This window comes from Phoenix dactylifera, chromosome 9 (genome assembly GCF_051530095.1).
Source record: "Phoenix dactylifera cultivar Ajwa chromosome 9, Ajwa_hap1_PhDact_Kaust_v1.1, whole genome shotgun sequence".
Lineage (NCBI taxonomy): Eukaryota > Viridiplantae > Streptophyta > Magnoliopsida > Arecales > Arecaceae > Phoenix > Phoenix dactylifera.
In genome coordinates, this window is record NC_143198.1 from 18016412 (window position 1) to 18036800 (window position 20389).

Consider the following 20389-nt stretch of genomic DNA (forward strand, 5'->3'; position numbering starts at 1 on the left):
TTCGGCTTTCAGCTCCTTTGGCATATCGACCTTCAAATCATCCATCGGTTTGGATGTGGTGTAAACATCTTTGGATGAAGTTCAGAATGGAGTAGTATGCCTAGATGGAGCTACTCAACAGTATAAAAGAAAACAAGAGATAAGCCCATGGATTTTCATATCCTGGAGAAAAACCTTTTGGGAAACATCAAGGCCTTCAGTGGAACGTCTAAACAATTTTGAGCTTAAAAGCTTCTTATAAAAATTAAAAGAAAAATTATAGTTCACAAATATTTCCTGTAGGATCCCATTTTTTAAGAGAATAAAGAAGGTTCACGGATTCTAAGTACCCAACATCAAGCATTACAAATTTGGGAATGCCTTACTATCGGAGAGTTAAAAGTTTAGTTAGAGTTTGTTTTCTTGATCTTTAAATGAGTATGGGTCTATAAAGTTGTTAAAGTAGGACTTTTGTAGGAATTCCAATAAAAATCAAGTAGATAACATTTAATCACTACAAAAAAAATAATTTTTTTTTTATGTAAATGTACTTTAGTGTGAAACAAATTTTAATTTTCAATTAATTTTTTCTTTTCTATGCATGCGATTTTTTTTTGGTGCATGAGAATGGCTGAATTTTTGCTTTTATCTTCTATTTTTCTTGCATTGTGCGTGTGCACAATTTTTTTTTTTCCACGTGGGATGCAATTTTTTTTTTTTATGCATGTGATTTTTTTTTTGTGTATGAGAATAATTGAAATTTTTATTTATAGTCTATTCTCCTTGTGCTGTGAACATGACCGATCCATTTTTTGTGCGTGGGATACAAAATTCTTTTATTGGTGCATGCAATTTTTTTTTGTGCGTGAAAATAAATTAAAATTTTCTTTTATGTTCCATTTTCTTTGTATTGTGTGTGTGACCTTTTTTTTTTTTTTACGTAGGATGATTATTTTTTTTCTCGTGTGTATGATTTTCTTTGGTGGGCATGAGTATGGTTGATTTTTTTTATAGGTTATTTTTCTTGTGTTGCGGATGTGAATGATTTTTTTTGTACGTGGGATGATTTTTTTTTTTTATGCATAAGCTTCTTTTTCTGCCAGAGGATAATTGATTTTTTTTTATATATTTTATTTTTCTTGTGTTACGATTAGGAAGCAATTTTTTAATTTTTTTCTCTCCTTCTTTATTCCATGGGTATAGAGATTTCACGCAAAGGATTTTTTTTTTTTTTACTACTGAGGCAGGTGGATCATATTTGACGAGTACGGATATATCAAATAAAATTAAAGAACAAAATACCTCGGAGTGCCAGAGGCAACTTCCCATCTCCAGCCTGCAGGGTACTACTGGAGTGACTGGCTACATAAGCAGCCACCTAGTCCGCAGCCCCATTAGTTTTACGGAACACATGCTTGGCCTGGAAAACCCCTTCAACCCCCACCATTGCCCAAATATCTCGGAGCAAAGGGCCGGCACTATCATTACCCCTTAGCTCCCCTCGGACCCAACTAATGATCTTGGCCGAATCTTTCTCTAGGACGATGGAACTAGCCCTTAAAACATACCAGGCGTGACGAAGGCTCGCTCAAGCGGCACGCAGCTCCGCATCCGAAATCGATATGTCGAAAAGTTAATTGCCCCTACAGCCACGATCTTGGCAGACGGGTTTCGAATAACAAAACCCGCGCTGCCCCTCGTACCTCCATCCAAGATAGACCCATCAAAGTTGATCTTGAGGAAACTCAAGGGTAGGAGCTCCTAGGTGAAAAACACTGTACCAGATGCTGCCGAAGCAGAATGAGAACTTAAGATGTCCTGAGCTGTCCAAGTCCCTTCGACAGGTATGATGTGACTAAGCTCTGCTGCTTGCACAAGGATACTTTTTATCACAAGTTTCGGTAACATACTGCGTTCGTCAAAGATTCGAGCATTCCGAGTCAGCCAAATCTAGTATGATGTGCAAATCATCAACTCCGAGCATCGGCGCATGGTCAACAGAAACCGGTCCCTCCATCCTCGAATCTTCCGCAGAAATTTCGGCGGCTGCCAAACCACCCTATCCTATGTGCACCGGAAGGAATCTTTACGGCAGATCTCTTTAACATTCTATTTCCTCTCACATTACATAAAATATATAATTTTTAAAACCAAGTCAAACACGTTCATTAAGCTCAAAAAGAAAAAGGTAAAATTGAACTGAATAAAAAAAAAAAAAGCCACTCACCCCGACCCCCTCATTGCCTCCCCGTTCTGTCATCATCGGATTCAGGCATCTAAAAGAAGCAGGCGAGATGCCGATCCATCTCCCCGTCACGGCCATCGATTCCTCCAACCGGGAAGGCGACCAGTGCTTGTTGCCTCGCCGTGCGCTGCCGTCTCAGTCTCTGCCTCGTTCCGTTCCCTTGACCCGCTGCTATCAGCGCCTGCCACGCCCCACGTGGCGCTCCCCGATTGGCGGGAGAGCCGGGTCGGGGGGTGAGGAGGGGGTGGGGGTTGGAGTGCGCTCGCCCCTCGCCACTCGGAGCCGGGCAACAAAATGATATTCCCCATTATCCTCGATTGGTGACCCCGACCCTCTTTTTCCTCCAGATTCCCGTACATCTCAAAGAACCCCATCTCTCTTCCTTTCTTACTTGATATAGAGAGAGAGAGAGACACAGAGGGGAGAAATAGCGAGATCTCAGACTCCTCTCTACTTCTAATCTAATCTAATTTAATGCCAATTTAATTGGGTCCAGAGTGCGATGGAGGCCGGTTATAAAAGCCGTGGAGCAGCTTCCATTCCTTTATCCCTTGTCAACGGATGTTAGGTCTACGGCAGCGGCGGTGTTAGTCATATGCTTCCTCTCCTTGTCTTCTTGGCCGCCAGAGGTAACAGCTCGCTCTGATTTCTTCTTCTTTTTCTTGATTATAATCTTATTTTGGTTTCGCGATGGAATGGTTGGTTGCTTGGTAGGATAATCCAACCCAATTCCATGGGCACAGATTGAGGTGCCCCGCTTTCTTATTCTTGTTGCTTCAATCGCTCGGCTATTTGGTTTTAGATATGCGAAAAGCTTGCCTTCGATTGCCTAGAAATCCTGTGGTCTCTTGGATTTTGGCATTTTTTGTACAGGCTACATCTCCCTATTCCACCATTTTGTTTTTTTTTTTCAATATTCAGGTTCTTCTACTCTCTACTTTTAAATAATAAGATATTGGCTACACTAGGGCACCTTCTAGGAAGAAAATGAGAACAGCATTTTGCAGGGTGGGCGTAGAAGCAATAGGTAAAAGAAGAAAAAGAACGAAGGGTAACGACATGTTATGAGAACTAGACATGTTCTTGTAAATTATTGAATGCAAAGCTTATATATAGGATGCAAGACTAGAGCAGCTTAAGGATCTGTTTTGCAGATGCTCTTTGTTACTATTGGAAGAGTAAATATATTGTCTTCTTTTAAAATTACTTTTCGTATCTTCTATTGATTTGTTTCCTTGGTATACCTCGTCTAGGTTCTAGCACAATTTCGTTATGGTCTCATATATGCAATGCTATCATGTTTAGTGCTTTATCTATCATCTATGTATTTCTCTTGTAACCTGCATCAGTGAGATGAATGAGAAAGGATGTACTCGTGTATAGGATGCAATGTTTGAGAACAAGTTCCTTGAATGTCGCATTTGTCGATTCTTCAGCTTTTTAACCTCAAAGTGCTTGGCCACATCTTGGTTGTGATGCTAAAGCCTTCTGCCCAACTAATGAGCTGTTATCATGCTTGTCTGTGCCATTAGCCAGTCATGCAGGACTGAGGCCTTGAAGATGAGGGAAGACAAGTCTTTGTGTGATAACATGATAGATAGGAATTGGGTATTGAAGCGCAAGCGGAGACGGTTGTCAAGCGGATGGGATCTCTCTAATGGAAAAGAAGGTTCCTCGCTACCTTCAGGCTCTCTGAGGATCAGCTCTTCAGGCAAGAGGAGGCTGAAAGGTGATATTGACATTTCTCGATTTGCTCGTAAGGTCAAAGGACATGATGGGGTAAGAAGTTTCTTTTTTTCTGGTTTTAAATTTCTACTTTTTATCAGCTTCTTAAACCTCAGCCTCTTATTCTTTATCCCTCAGCTCTGATGATTCTGTGCTGCCGGTGTATCTGTTGCTCATAGCTTGTTTACTGGAACTTTAGAATTTTCTATTCTTCGTCTTTCCAACTGTATGAGATCTTGCAGTATCATGGATAAAAATCTTATGGCAATCAATTCTTTCTGTGATAGTTGGCAACTCTATACAATCTCTCTGTCTCACTGGATATGGATATACCTTTTCATCTTTCTCTTGCAGCATTACTTTGAATGTGTAGAATGTGATCTTGGTGGCAATTTGCTCTGCTGTGATAGCTGTCCTCGAACCTATCATCTTGAGTGTCTCAATCCACCCCTCAAGGTATGCATTTATTTGTCATTGTGTTTGTTTCATTAGTGCTCATTAGTATAGTTCGCCATATTGGCCCGAACCGGATAATACGGGGTGTACCGTACTGGTTCAGTACCAGTATCCCGTACCGGTGGTATACCAATATTTGGTATACTGAAAAGACTCCTTACCATACCGACATAGTGCTAGTGTGGTACCGGTATGGGATTGGGTACCGAGATGGCGAACCTTGATCATTAGGATGTTTTGAATGCATGCTAACCGCCTCTTTTATGTTTTTCTGTTTCTAAAAGCGTGCACCACCTGGGAAGTGGCAATGCCCAAAGTGTTGTGAGCAAAAAGATAATATGGAAACATTAGCTAATGCAGAGTCCAATCCAAGACGAGCAAGAACTAAGAGTATATTTGAAAAATCTAGTACTGTACATAAATTACCTGGCCATGGCAAGGCATCACTCTCTGGTAGAAGCTCCATTCCAGGAAAGAGTAAATTAAATAACAAAAGGAAAGCTACTTTACATCATAGAGCTCCATCTGTTGAAAAGAAGTTCGAATCCTCGCATGTTGATGCATCTTATAGCATAAAATCAAGCCATTCATGTGATGGGGAATCCAGAGATGACATTTCAACAGCGGCAGATAATAAAATAGCAAAGAAACCAGATTCACCATTTCGCTGGAAACGAAGTACTCGTAAGGAAGTCCACTCTCTTGCTAAAACTTTGAGCTCAGATCCAAGTGAAAAATCTCAGGAAGAGATGTCTGACCTGTGCAAAAGTGATGTGCAAAGAAAGAAATTTATTCCTCCATTAGTTCCATCCTCTCAGAAATCCAGAAGAAAAAAGCAAAAGGTTAACAAGGTAGAAAATAAGAGATCTAAAACTGAAAAAGGAAAACATATTGCTACAGCTGCTTGCGATGACATATCAAAGGAAACTTCTGCATGTCCAGAAACCAGTGTGTCAATTCAGAAGCACAAATTATTTGATCAGCAGCATTCTGCATCTATCGCAAAGGAAGAACCTAAAATGGCAAAATGTGCTCGTCAAAAACAGGCTGAGGTAGCTCTTTCTGTTTTACTTCATGTTCTATATAGTGGTAGCTACATTCTTATCATACGAGTGATGATGAGTGTCACATTGTACTTTTCATATTTGAATTTGTAATTATAGGATGTAATATTATACATACAAATGCATGCACTCATGCTTCTGAAAGTGGTAGTTCAGTAATCTTAACTTTTAACAGAGCACTTACATTGATTGTTGGATCCAGATTGTATTCATTAGTGAGATGTTTTCTTAAATATATGCTCTAGGATTTGTGGCATTCGTAATTTTTTAATCTTTGAAAAAAAACTGACTAGGTCAACTCTTCAAATATTATTAAAATCAACCTTTTGATATTAAAAGTAATATAATACATTAATGGATCCTTTGAGTGTTATCGCTAGCATAATCTCTACTTCAAATGTAAATTCTGGTTGTTTAATGTATGGCGCTCCTAATGGTAATTGGTTTGACATCATGTTCCTTGGTATATGAGACATTTAGGTGGTTCCATCAGGCATTGACGACTCTAGAATTAAACCACTTTCAGATGCATGGAGCTTGCTAAAAGATCGTATTGAGGGGTTATACAACACTGTTGAATTAGTGAACTAATTTGTTGGCTTGTTGAGGACACATCGGATGAACCTGACAGTGAATATTAGTCAGGCAACATTTTGAATGCTTGCTAAAGGATAGAAGATGTGATGTTATTATATGTGTTGATTCGTTGAAGAAGTCTGGAGTGGAAGAGATAGCCTGATTGATAATATTGTTGGACTTGGTTATTTTTGTAAAACAGATCATCATACAGCTTTTCCATAAGAGACAATAGAATGTGGCTATTGTGCTTTATATTCCATCACCAACCCAACTTACTATCTTTCCATGTACTCAGCACAGAAGATTTGCCAAAGAGTTCTTCCATGTTTGGATGTTGTCTTTGTAGTTTTGCAGGATTTCAGTGATGGTTTCTTTTAGGTGGCGCAAAGGCATCGAGGATTGTGGTAACTATATCTATGATGGCTGAGCACTATAGAGGGAGTTGCCCATGGAGGCATTTCCAAATGAAATTCCAGAATTATGTGTTACCTTATATGTTTGATCTATTTGCTTCATCATGGGCGTTGTGAGGGAGTGAGAGACATTAGGATGTCCTCTTATGATTAATTTGGTGGGGAGGTGGGTTCTACAAACTTCATTAACAATTCATTGTGGAAAGTGCATATGAAGAAGAGGGACAACACAGTGCATACTTGGAACTATGAAGCAATGCATGCTAATGAATTGTTCCTGAAATTCAATACACAAAATTTAATATGCCTTATCAGAGGAGAATCTCGGAACCAATCATCTTCAAGTGTTGTTATATGGGATGCAATGCCTATTAGCTAATGCCTGGATATCTAATGATAGTGGAACCAGAGCTTTCAAGAAACTCAGGTGCATTCATGGCCCAATAGCACCTGAGTCTTTTTATGCTTGAATCTTTGAATTTCATATTTGGATCTAAAGACTTTCAGGTGCTAAATACCTATGCCTCTTGCTTCATCAATCATGCTTTTGTAATGACCTCTGGATTAGGAAGCCTAACCATGCTTTATTGTTGCTGTGTGCCCTGTTGCTACATGATTACATGAGTATTACTTTGCTATCAGAGAAGATAATTGACCTTTGGGTTTGAAGGATGCATCATATTGACATTGCTAAAAACACTTGTAAATTAAGTTACACAATCTGCCATTGATAATCTTAACTACAATTTTATTAATTGATTTTTGGAAGTGCTGTTTAAGAACGTAATACTTGGGATTAAGGTGCCTATGGCCCCGTTTGGCAGAGCTGTTGGCAGTAGAGTTTTCAGAAGTAGAGCTTTTTGAAGTAGAGCTTTTATAAAAAAAGCTATTTGTTGTTTGGTAACTATATTTCTAAAGTTTTGTGGAACTTTAATATGTGTTTGGTAAATAAATTGAGAAAGTACTTTTGGTATGAAAAAATGATCATAAAGGATATTGCATAGTATTATACAACAGAGCATAATAAAATATAATATATACTAATACATAAATATATGATATATTATAATATTACTGTAATATAATATAATATTATTATAATATAGTAATATAATATTTTATACTATAGCATAATAATATAACATAATTTGATATTATATAACATAATATATCAATGTATTCTGATATAATGTAATATAATATTATATTTATAGTATAATACAATAAAAAGTTATAAAATATTATAATAATTATTATTATATATTAATATTTTTAGGAACCCTTGCAGATTTCTGTAATATGAAAGAATATTTTCTGTAATTATAATATTTTATTATGGGTATTTTGGCCCAAAAAGAAAAAAATTATAAATCAAAACAACTTTCCGATGTATGCTAAAAGTGCTTTTCCGAAGAAGCTCCATTTTAGAGCTTCTCTCAAGAAGTTGTTTGAGCTTTCTGGCAAAACTAAAATAACTTTTCGACTTTTTTACCAAACACCCCTATTTCATCTAAAAGTACTTTTAAAGGGTCAGAAAGTACTTTCTAGCCTACCAAAAGTTCTGCCAAATGTGGCTTAAGTCTTGCCTAATATAATATGAAGGGACATTTTTTGTAATTATAATATTTTATCATGTGTATTTTGGCCCAAAAAGAAAAAAATTTTATAAATCAAAACAACTTTTCGACGTATGCTAAAAGTGCTTTTCCGAAGAAGCTCCATTTTGAAGTTTCTCCTAAGAAGCTATTTTAGCTTTCTGGTAAAACTAAAACAACTTTCCGATTTTTTTACCAAACACTCCTATTTCATTCAAAAGTACTTTTGGAGGATTAGAAAGTGTTTTCTGGTCTATCAAAAGCTCTGCCAAATGGGGCCTAAGTCTTGCCAAATGTAATCTCCTGTCAAGATGCCTATAGCTCAGTGTAGTTACCATTTGAGTTTCCTTGGTAGGAGACGATGATCAATGATTTCACAAGATAACCAATTAACTGTCATTAAGCCAAATGATTGGAGTGTTGATTGTGATGAGTTAGCTTCAGCAATTGCTGCATGTAAACATGAGGGCAGTTGTGTATCCCATGGTTAGGGTGGTTGCCACCTTTTCTTTGTTGGGTTAACCTGGAATTTATGCTTGTTCTTCCAACTCTGAAATTTCCATCATTGGATGTCTGAGGAGAGACTGCTGGGGTATTAAATGCTTGTTTTCCCTTGTTTTTTATTTTGAAGTCTTTGGATGTTGCAGACCACTTGCAGAGTGTGTTCTTCTTGCCTACGTGGTGTAGATGAGAGATCTCAGAGATCACAACTACACTATGTTGGGATCTAAAATTTATTTCATATCAGCATTATCTGAACTCTGAAAATAAAATCAGATTTATGCAGAAAATCTGCATGAAGAGTTGATCTCAAGACTCAAAAGGAAGGAAAGATGAAAAAGAGAAGGGAGAGGGAATGCAGAAGAAATTTAATGATTCCATTATTTTAACCAAAACCAATAGACCATCTCTGTTCACCTCCTATATGACGTAATTATTGACTGAAAAAATGCAAGGACCGTTAAAGAACTAATGACTAAGTGAGTGTACTATCTCTTTGTTTCAATCCTTTCTCCTTGTTCTCTTGCTACCCTTTCTATTTATTTGGCACCTAATTTCTTCCGCAGGCCCCTCTCTCTCTTCTGTAAGAGGGGAGTGGCATGCAGCAGCCTTCTTTGTCCCGTCTTTCTAATCCTCTACATGTGGCCGGAAGTCTCAGTGCTGACTGGGTGTCAGGACTGCACAAATTAAAGTTGTGGCCACAGTGGGATATAGTCTCAACTCTCAACCTTCAAAAACACCTAAAACAATCAGATAAGGAAAAAAAAAAGGCATTTTGACACTCAGTAGGGATGCTTGTGGGAGCACGAATGCCATGAAAGGTGCAGAGTTTCAGACTAGTAAGAGTGGAAGGAATTCAATTATTCAAATAAGAAGGAACATACGTGAAAGCATAGGAAACTTTAGGAAAAATTGTAAAAAGTGAAAAAAATCTAATGCTATAGATTACTAGATGATTACTGTAAGAAGTTAGATGAGACTTAGATCTAATGTTTGTTTTAGTTCTTTCTCTTTATCCTTAGTGTCTTGCAATTTTATATTTTTTGCAGAAGCCTTCTTTGGATGACTGTTATAATGTGATGAGCAGGTTCTATCAATATGGACCTTCTTTTCATTTGCTTGCATCTCTAAAGGAGTATTTCCTTTTTATGACCTTCAGATGGTCTTACTTTTGGTTTTCTTCTTTTTAAGTTATGCATTAGGTAGGCAGCTGGTTTGATGTTCTTGTTGTTGAGTCCATATTTCTGCATTGTGTTATATCATTTTTTTATTGTGAAAAATATTTTATTATCGTTTCTTGATGGTCAATGTTTAATTATATGCGTAGGTATCCCTCGAGGGAATGTCTCACTCATCACGAAGGATATATGAACAAGGGTTGGGTATAGATAAGACAATAAAACATCATGAGAATCTTTGGGATGGAGGACAACAGGTAGATATGCGTTTTTCTTTTTAAACCTCTTTTGGAGGATTAAAGGGTAAAATTTGTTTTCCATAATTTCATTTTTATTTGCTACCTGAACTCATTGTTATAAGTCCACATTTCTTCTGTCTGTAAGGTTGACCGAATTTTGGGGTGTCGGGTGCAAACTAGCACTCTGATATCTTCATTTCATGCTCAAAAAATCAAATCTGCTATTTCTCCAGAAGAAGCTGAGTCGGAAAGTAATTCACGAAGGATAGCATATGGACTGCCTTCTTATAGTTGTAATGTTTCAGAAAATCATGGCAAACAGTTCAAAGATTGTTATGATGGCAGTAAAGTTGCAGATAAGAGGGATGGCAAAAGCGCACTCATGGAGGGATGCCATAGTGAAGCAAAATGGGTTGGCGAAAGAAAAGGTATGAATGAATACTCTAATGGCAAAACACATAATGCTAATGAATGTCTGGATAAAGCAAAAGTTATGGCGTCGGTCATAGAATCTTCCACTGATCATTGCATCATTGAGAAAACTTGTGAAGTCATAGAGGACTCTTTGGTAGATGCCATAGACGGCGAAGACACTGTTCAGAAAGTCTCTGTTGAAAACATAAAAGCAGAAGCTGTGAGTTCAAGCAAAAATGGGAAATCTGATACACCGGGGCCTTCTTGCTTAGATGTCTCTTATCATTCAGAATGCATCGATGCCGCAAGCATGGAGACTCAACCAGATACAAGTGCTGAAAATAGGATATCTTCCGAAGCAGTGCAGGACTCAGGGCCTAATGACAAGGATAGTATTATGTATGATTTTTTTGTTAAATGGGTAGGGAAATCAAACATCCATAACAGTTGGGTTTCTGAATCCCAATTAAAAGTTTTAGCCAAAAGAAAATTGGAAAATTACAAGGCAAAGTATGGGACTGCTGTTATAAATATTTGCGAGGAACAGTGGTGTGAGCCACAGCGTGTTATTTCTCTCAGTGTTTCTAAGGATGGTACAGAAGAAGCCTTGATTAAATGGCGCGGTCTCCCTTATGATGAGTGTACTTGGGAAAGATTAGATGAACCTGTCATTGAAAAGTCTTCTCATCTGATTGCTGAATTCAAACAATTTGAATCTACAACTTTGGATAAGGATGCCAGGGATGATTTTCCAAGGACTACAGGTGATTCTAATGAAGTTGTTTCTTTGGTAGAGCAGCCGAAGGAGCTTCAAGGAGGTTCACTTTTTCCACATCAGTTAGAAGCTTTAAACTGGCTACGTAAATGCTGGCATAAGTCTAAGAATGTGATACTTGCTGATGAGATGGGGCTGGGGAAAACTGTATCTGCTTGTGCTTTCATCTCATCCTTGTATTTTGAGTTTAGGGCTAAATTGCCATGTCTGGTCTTAGTTCCTCTTTCCACAATGCCTAATTGGTTGGCTGAGTTTGCACTGTGGGCCCCTCATTTGAATGTTGTGGAGTATCATGGTTGTGCAAAAGCAAGATCTATTATTCGTCAATATGAATGGCATGCTAGGGATCCAGCTGGATCACATAAGACAACTAAATCATATAAATTCAATGTGTTGTTGACTACTTATGAGATGGTCCTTGCAGACTCATCTCATCTGCGTGGTGTCTCCTGGGAAGTTCTTATAGTTGATGAGGGGCATCGTCTGAAAAATTCTGGAAGTAAACTTTTTAGTTTGCTGAACACATTTTCTTTTCAGCACCGTGTGTTATTGACTGGAACTCCTTTGCAGAACAACATAGGGGAGATGTATAACTTACTAAATTTTTTGCAGCCTGCTTCATTCCCCTCTTTGTCAGCATTTGAAGGGAAGTTTAATGACCTTACAACAGCAGAAAAGGTGGAGGAGCTGAAGAAACTTGTTGCCCCACATATGCTTCGAAGGCTGAAAAAAGACACAATGCAAAATATTCCCCCTAAGACTGAGCGCGTGGTTCCTGTTGAGTTGACATCCATTCAGGCTGAATATTACCGTGCCATGCTTACGAAGAACTATCAGATATTACGTAACATAGGAAAAGGTGGTGCTCTGCAGTCAATGCTAAATATTGTCATGCAGCTCAGGAAGGTCTGCAATCATCCATATCTCATTCCAGGAACTGAACCTGAATCTGGTACAATGGAGTTCCTTCATGAAATGCGCATAAAGGCATCAGCCAAGCTAGCATTATTGCATTCTATGCTCAAGATTTTACATAAGGATGGGCACCGCATCCTCATATTTTCGCAGATGACAAAACTTCTTGATATACTTGAGGATTACCTGACTATAGAATTTGGTCCTAAGACATTTGAAAGAGTGGATGGTTCAATATCAGTGGCAGATCGTCAAGCAGCAATTGCTCGTTTTAATCAGGACAAAACTCGATTTGTATTCTTATTGTCCACACGCTCTTGTGGCCTTGGGATAAATCTGGCCACAGCAGATACTGTTTTTATATATGATTCCGATTTCAATCCACATGCTGATATACAAGCAATGAATAGAGCGCATAGAATTGGGCAATCAAACAGGCTTTTGGTGTACAGACTTGTAGTACGTGCTAGTGTCGAGGAGCGCATCTTGCAGCTTGCTAAGAAAAAATTGATGCTTGACCAACTATTTGTGAATAAGTCTGAATCTCAAAAGGAAGTGGAGGACATTCTTAGATGGGGAACAGAAGAACTTTTTGACGACTTTGATACTGTAAATGGACAAGATCCAAAAGAAGCTTCAAGCAGCAAAATTGATGCTGGTGCGGATGGTGAGCATAAGCATAGAAGGAGGGTTGGTGGTCTGGGAGATGTGTACCAGGATAAATGCACTGATGGTTGCACAAAGATTGCGTGGGATGAAAATGCAATTTTAAAGCTTCTTGATCGGTCAAACCTACAATCAACAGCCTCTGAAAGTACTGATGGGGATTTAGAGAATGATATGCTTGGTGCAGTAAAAGTGAGTTCCAAGCTTTCTATGGTACTTTACTTTTGTTATCAGAATTACTACATTCCTTATTTGGTTGTTTTAGTTAACTTCTTCCAGAAGTTTTCCTTTCTTTGTGGTTTCTTTGTTATGCCAAATCAATTACAATGTTAATATGTAAAAAGATTGTTCCAATTGTTGGACAAATTACTACCACTTGCAGTTAAGTTTAGGGTTGTGCGATAAGTTCTGCAAATTGTATTATAGTCAGTGCTAGAATTTGACCTGAATGTGGATTACAAAAAGACCACATAGATAGTGATATTGTCAGGTGTAAGGATCATTACATATGTCCGATATAAATTGGATGCATCTGAAACTCATAGCATTGTTTCATGAGGTCATTCTGCTACCATTGACCACCTTTCGTGAAACGCCCGTATGTTAAAGTGGGCTTGCATGCACAAGGACTAGAGGAATGGTCACTTTTGTATGCCTAGACACTTTCACTAAGGAAGCCAAATGAATGTTATATGCACCCTCACTGAGCTGTATCATTTCAGGTGTAGGAATTGACCAATCACTCCTGTGACTTAGTATGACTGATCATATTCATCAATTTAAATGGTGCAAGTTGTAGCTTTCTTTCCAACTTTAAGGTCAACTTTACACTCATATCTAAAACCATATGGATGCTGTACATGAAACTAGTCAAACATATAATCTCAAAGGTTTTGTAGAGAAAGAATCATGTTTTGAGGGCATATTTCTCCAACAAAACCTACATGCACTTAAAGCTACTTCGATACATACTTCTAACTTGCATATTTGTAAGAACTTTTCTTGTAAGTTTTTTGGTCATGAGGTCTGCAACTTTCTTTGTTGTGGCTCCCTTTAACACCTTAAGTGGATTATCGCATGTTGATTGAAACGTGATTCATGATGGAATTTGAACATTTATCTGTACAACTCCAAAGGAGAAAGAGTTTTTTGTGGCCTATGACAGGTGCCAAAACTGACCACAATCATGTCAAAAATGTCAAGAAAAGTTGAATATTGTAAGGACCGTGAACACAAAAGCTTTAAATTGTGGCTATATCTGTTTTTGAGTCCTTGAGAGTAGTTCTAACTCATCAGGGATGAGTTCATTCAGGCCAACAGGATTGATGCAGAACCATAATTGCTTTAATCCATGGATTGTGGTCTTCTCAGTTAAAATGATAAAAACTTGCTTTCAGTGGCTCATCTAAAGTAGAAGGAACAATAAAAGAGTCTACCACTAAGGCAACAATGTTGCAAAAACACAGGGTACACATGACGGAACGGCATTGATACCAGAGTCATGATGCTGCATAGCCCGAATCTAGCATTTTGCTAGAGCATTGAAAAGAAATCACTTGCATCCACCATGCATGAAGACAGCTTCCCACCGTGAATTTTCTTTTACTTGAATTTGTAGCAAGCTTATCTCAGTGATTTGAGTTGAGGACAAGTCATGGTTGCCAGGGTTAGCTTCAGTCATTATATGGTTCTTATTGGAACAGATGATTAGGATCCAGTCCAGACCTGGGTTCTCTTCATATAGTATCCCTCAAACGCACAGACTTTGGGTTATGATGAACTTAATATTTCTGCATATATCTTCTTTCATTTGAGGAATGTTGTGTGTTATCTCCAATATCTACTTGTTGTTGATGGTAGTGATTCCTCTATGCCGTGATGGTATCTGGGTTCAACTTCAGGATTTTATGCCTGATATTGTTACTTTTCTGCTAGGCTGGGAAAATTTTTGGTATTGTTTTTGGTTTTTAAATTTGTCCCACATTGTAAGAATGCTTGGGGGAGAGTGGATATTTTAGAGGAGGTTGAAAATGATTCATCCAAGTCAAAATGGTTGCCAGATGTGATGACATTGTGGGATGAGTTTAGACAGCAAAATCAAAAGCTATGGATAAATTTACTTAATTCTTCATTAACGTCAAGATGATTAATATTCCAGGCAAAGTGCATCAGAATAGCAACCCTTCCCCAATCTTCCCCCCTCTCTCCCCACCTTCCCAAAACAAAATAAAAAGAAAAAGAAAAAGAAAAAGAAAAAGAAAAAGAAACCTACTCCTACCCCATCCTAATGCTTTAGATGACTGATCTTGCTTTCAGCAAGGAAGAATGTGCATTGGTGCAGTAATTCTATTATGAAGTTACATAGAAGATGATTTTGTTAATTTCGTAGCCATAATTAAAATTCTTGATGAAGATAGATAAATAGATTGTTCATCTGAAAGTGGCAACTCCAAAGCTCTGATATTAAGATGAGAAAGTGACTCATAGCTTTTCTAACAAGGTTTTAACTTTTAAGTATAAACACCCAAAGGATATACCTATACTGAGTGTTGGTACAGTGTGCCGCTCTAGTACCTGGTGTGAGTCAACTGGTTCCCTAGCGGTCCGGCATTGTAATGCCTGGTAAGGATTGGTATGATTTGGTACTTAAAACCTTGTTTTCTACCATAATAACAAAGCTGGACATAATATAAGTTCTCTAATGAAGGTATCAATCTTAGGTCTATGCAACAATACAAGATTGTGAGCCCATGGGGTGTAAATACCACATATACAGACAGCATACATAAAATGGTGCATGGCCAAGTAATCATGGCATTTTCTTTTTTTGGGAGGCTGGGGGGGGGGGGGGGGATGGTGGGCCAGGACTGGACCACTGTTTTAAAACGTGGTTGGTATGGTTGCCTTTGTATCTAAACACAAATATGCAGTCTAGTGACTACATTGTATTGGCTCAATATGGTCCCCATATGTGACCATACAACAAGTGGCTTATTGGATGCACATGTAGGGGCAAGGGGCCTGCATAGAACTCTTGGAGCTTATGCTGGTAACCCCTTATGCTTTGAATATTAGAGAATAGTGCCTAAGGAGATATTTTTTTTAGGTTAACATGCCATATCTAAGATAGGTTGTTAAATAAGAGTGAGAGTATACTTTATTTTTTTCCTTTAATATTTGCTTGTTTATTTGTAATTTCTCATTTATTCTTATCTAGTTAATGACCTTATTTATTTCTTCCATACCAATTACATATGTGCCCAAATAGTGCGCATGTTCTGTTCTGCACCCAACTGCCTGCATGCCACTACCACTTTTTAGATCCTTGGAGTGAAGGAAGAGTTGCTTTAACAAATAATTCTAATAGATGTGGATAGCTTCATGAACGAGATGTGTCTTGATATCAAAGACACATTTTGATGGAAATCAGAAAGTATTAACTTTTCTTACTGCTAATAAATTTGCACATGCATATGTATGCTGACAAACAGTTTTAACTAAAATAAAAAGACTAAAACACAAAAAGGAAACTCGTTGCATGGTTTGTCAAACAATTGGTAAACTTGATGTTTATCAGAAAAAGAATAAAGTTGATGTAAGCTAACATAATCAGTGTAGAGCCAGAAAAGCAATTAGTCAATGCTGAGCAGTGATGTAATTAAGAACCACCTGTTATGTCCAAAAAATGATGTGCAATCCATAAGTTAAATCTAAGACTCATAATGGCCAAACACTTGAGTAGGTTCCAATGTACTACTTGAAAGTTGAAGCCAAAACTGAATTCTCATGTCAATTATCTCTTTTCTTGTGCTTCTCATTCGCTGTTATCAAAATTCTTTTGGAGTCAAATCTCACAATGCCAAGGATTATTAGTTGTCTGGGTTGTTTGAAAATTTCCTCAAGCATTCCATCAAAAGCCCAGATTATGCTGCAAAGATCATAGGTCCAATGTGTTGGTGGATTTTTGTATAAAAGTTTTTAAATGATATGGCAGTGTACAAATCTCCTTCACTAAAATGTACACTTTAAAATGGTAATTTTGCTCATATTGGGTTCCATGTTGCTCGCACATGTCTTTCAGCACTCATGCAACTTCAGACCATAAGAAAAACTAAGGGGAGTGAGATTTGCCAGTATATTTGGAACTTGAGTTCAGGACGGTATGACATACCTTGCTTGGAAGCTTCTTTATTTCAATAATAAAGAGTCTTCATATATAGTAAGAAATAGAAGTGGAAGGCATTACTTGTTGTGTGAGAACACATTAGACTTTTCCATAGTTGATGAAAGCAGGTGCAATAAGCACGTTAATTTTGCTTTTAAGATTGCTAGACTTACTGATAGAGAAGTTAATATCTCATTTTTGTTAAATTTGAGGAAGAAAGTGTTAGCGAAATAGGAAACTTGTAGAATGTTATGAAAAAGATATATTTTGTTAACATGGCTTATATTTAGTTATACATTCTTCTTCCACATTATGCCAATGCTATGCCAAATGTAATATACTATAACTAATTGCTTTGTATTTCAACATTTAACAGTGATCCTCATGAACAAATTCTCTATCAAGTTACAAAATGCTTTCTATTTGGTTATCCACATAAAATTTCAATAGATACCTGGTTTAAACTTTTTGGTTTCAGAAAATTCTTAGCTTCTTTCTTTCAAGGTTAGACACAAAATTTCATCTATATTAACAAACACAAGGAAAGATCAAACTTGGGATAGAGGGCGGGCCTTGGTATAATGGTAAGGTTGCTCTACTGTGACCTGGGTGTCATAAGTTAAAAATATAGTAAATAGCCTCTCCACGCGAGGAGATAAGGCTGTATATATCTAACCCTCCCCATACCCTATAGTGGTGGGAGCCTCGTGCATTGAGACCCTCTTTTTTATTAGAATAGGGACACAAATATAACAAACTATGTATAAAAAAATTATTTTCCCAAACAGATATTGTCTAATGCAAATGTCCGGTCATGACTCCCTTGACTCCAATGTCATAGCATGAAGACTAGTCTATTATTTTTTAGATTCATGAGTGCACTTCTATAATTGCTAGTTGCAACCATCCAATTTTTTACCTCTCTTTCTTTCTCTCTCTAAAAGAGTTTCCAAGTAGAGTGTGGAATACCAGAAAAGTGGAGTGCATTAATAATTCCATTAGGCTCTTGTTCTTTTTCCATTCAAGTTCTTCCCACCTCATCAGCTTTGGAAACTCGCCCTGATTCCATCTAAATTTTAAGTGATTGGAGGAGTAACAATTTAATTAGACATATTAGGCTCTTTTGTATTCCTTTCATGCTGGCAAAAGATAAATGTTCCTCGCGTTGGACTCAATTTCTTCTCTCTCAAGGAAGTCAGTTTCTATGGGTAGTAAAGAAACTCAATTTCTCTTCAATATAATGTTTTTCCAACAAACAAATCTATTTTTCTCGGACCAACAATTGCACAGGCAACCTCTTTTCCTCTTGAGACTCCAACTCTTATATTACCATAATGATTTGAAAAGTAAGCATCATTTTATATCGGTAACCTTGATTAGATATTTAAAGAATTAGTTTAAAATATATTAGTTTAAGACATGGTTTGCTGTACTACTATGTACCTTTTGGTATAGGATGTACCATACCGTACAGGCAGGAAACTGATATGAAATACACCTTCAAGTCAGTATAAGCCCTGTACTGCCCCTACTGAGACGTACCACCCTACAGCAAGGTATACCAACCGATACCGAGGTGCGTACTGGTCCGTACTGAGGCACGTACTGGTCCCTATCGAGACATACCGAGATAAAAATTGGAAAAAATAGTTAGAGAGCTATTTCGGTACAGAGATGTGCTATACCGTACCGAACTGATGAGGTACCGATACGGTATTCGGTACCGAGATTGTGAACCTTGGTTTGAGTATATACATGCCATCTATATTTTCAATCAATGCATTCTCAGTTGTGAGGGAGGATGGAAACTATCCTATCTATTAAAATCTTTCACCTCAAAAATGAAATAAACTAGTTGGTACACGTGTTTTAAACTGTTTAAATTTTTTTAAAAATCTGCAATGATGGCCCAAATTTCTTGGATAGCCAATTAGAAGATGACTTAGGAACACTCATATCTTTTCATTTTTCAATTTATTCACCTAATTCCTTGACATTTCTAATAAATCTTTTAAAGATATAGGTAATTGGTATTTTCAAATTGAACTCTAAAAACTTCAATAGCATGTCTACTTTTTTTTGCCATTACAAAATACTTTCCATAATTATATATTTCGGCCCCCAAAGAGTTGAATGCTAGTTCATGAGTTACATGCTAGTTTCTGAATTACCTTTTTAATGCCAAACGCTGATCAAGGTGGTATTGTCTCAGCTCAGTCATGTCTTGGAGCTTTTCATTCATTACATATTCTCTCTGGGAAATGGCAGTAATATTTTTTGAGCACAAGTCGCTGGTAGCATTTATTAATTGTTATTAAGTTCTCTACAGCATGGTTTTAGTAATAAAATATTTCTATAATAGAGAGGCAAGGAGCCTTAATCCTCTAAAGACCACTTAGTATTTTTTTTCTTTATATGGTTACATAGTAATCACATAGAATACTATTTCTTGTCATTATTTTTCTTCAATTTCTATGACAATTCTGTTTAGGAACTGGTATTTTGAAATCAATTCTGTATATGCAGTATTGCCATTCTGTATAATAATTCTTCTTCTATCATTTGGCTAAACAGTCAGTGGATTGGAATGATGAACTAAATGAAGAACCAGGGGGTGCTGATATGGTCGCTAGTATTGCTGGTGATGGTTGTGAGCAAACATCTGAAGCAAAAGAAGATAACACAGTTGGTGGTAGTGAGGAAAATGAATGGGATAGACTTTTACGTGTCAGGTCAGTAAACTTTGTCCATCCTTTTTTTATTTTTATTTCTAAGCATATTAAAGTGTCATGTTTACACCTTGTGATATTTACATTAACTTTTCCATATATCATCTTTATTAACCGACATGGAGACATGTGCATTTACATTGGACAGCTAAAGTTAATCATCATTAGTTTGACCAAATTTATATCTTTGTCAAACTTACTCTCAATTGTTAATATGTTTGTTTTGTGAAAAAGATAATGATGTGAAGACAGTTTTCTGTTAGATTGTGTATCAACATCAACATTTCTGCTTACTTTAGAGTGGCATTAATTTTTCTGCCCTATTTTTGTGGATGGGAAATGCTATCAAGGACAAGTTCCTATGAAAGCCAATATTGTGTGAGATCTTGTTTTATTAGTTTTAGTTTGTTTTTATCATTGTGGAAGTTTGTAAGTTCTCTAAAGGATACATGCATAATGTTGTTGACTTGTTCTAGAAAAATGTTACATGTAGATATGAATTTTAGATAAAACATGCTGTGTTAGTGGTTGGCAACCTTGTTACAAATTCTAATATCATGGTGTCAAAGCTTGTCCAATGCGAGTAGTTACAAGGTTTGAAATATTGAGTTGTTCTCTATATACCTCTAGATATGTACCATATCGAGGCCTTCTCGGTGCATGGAGACGGTTCAGCACGGGGAATTTGGATTCAGATAAAACCATGTAGACTGCCCCTAAATTGCCTGAACTTAGGGTGGATCAAGCGATT

The 20389-nt window shown here is 37.2% G+C and overlaps 1 protein-coding gene across 6 annotated transcripts in view; it reads left to right on the forward strand.

Annotated features, from left to right (window-relative positions):
• The first annotated feature begins 2205 nt into the window (after positions 1–2205).
• The window catches only part of CHR4 (chromatin remodeling 4), a 29934-nt gene continuing 11750 nt past the window's right edge, over positions 2206–20389 (forward strand). The window contains exons 1-8 of one of the 6 annotated variants that reach the window (XM_039116381.3): positions 2206–2577; positions 2721–2853; positions 3757–4003; positions 4304–4405; positions 4690–5457; positions 9885–9992; positions 10120–12936; positions 19484–19641. In XM_039116381.3, coding sequence (XP_038972309.3) covers positions 3785–4003; positions 4304–4405; positions 4690–5457; positions 9885–9992; positions 10120–12936; positions 19484–19641 — 4172 coding nt within the window. In that variant the 5' untranslated portion in view covers positions 2206–2577; positions 2721–2853; positions 3757–3784. Of the gene's footprint in view, positions 2854–3756; positions 4004–4087; positions 4406–4689; positions 5458–9884; positions 9993–10119; positions 12937–19483; positions 19642–20389 lie in introns of all 6 variants that reach the window. The other 5 variants (XM_088704306.2, XM_088704305.2, XM_089925335.1 and 2 more) reach the window with 5 other exon arrangements.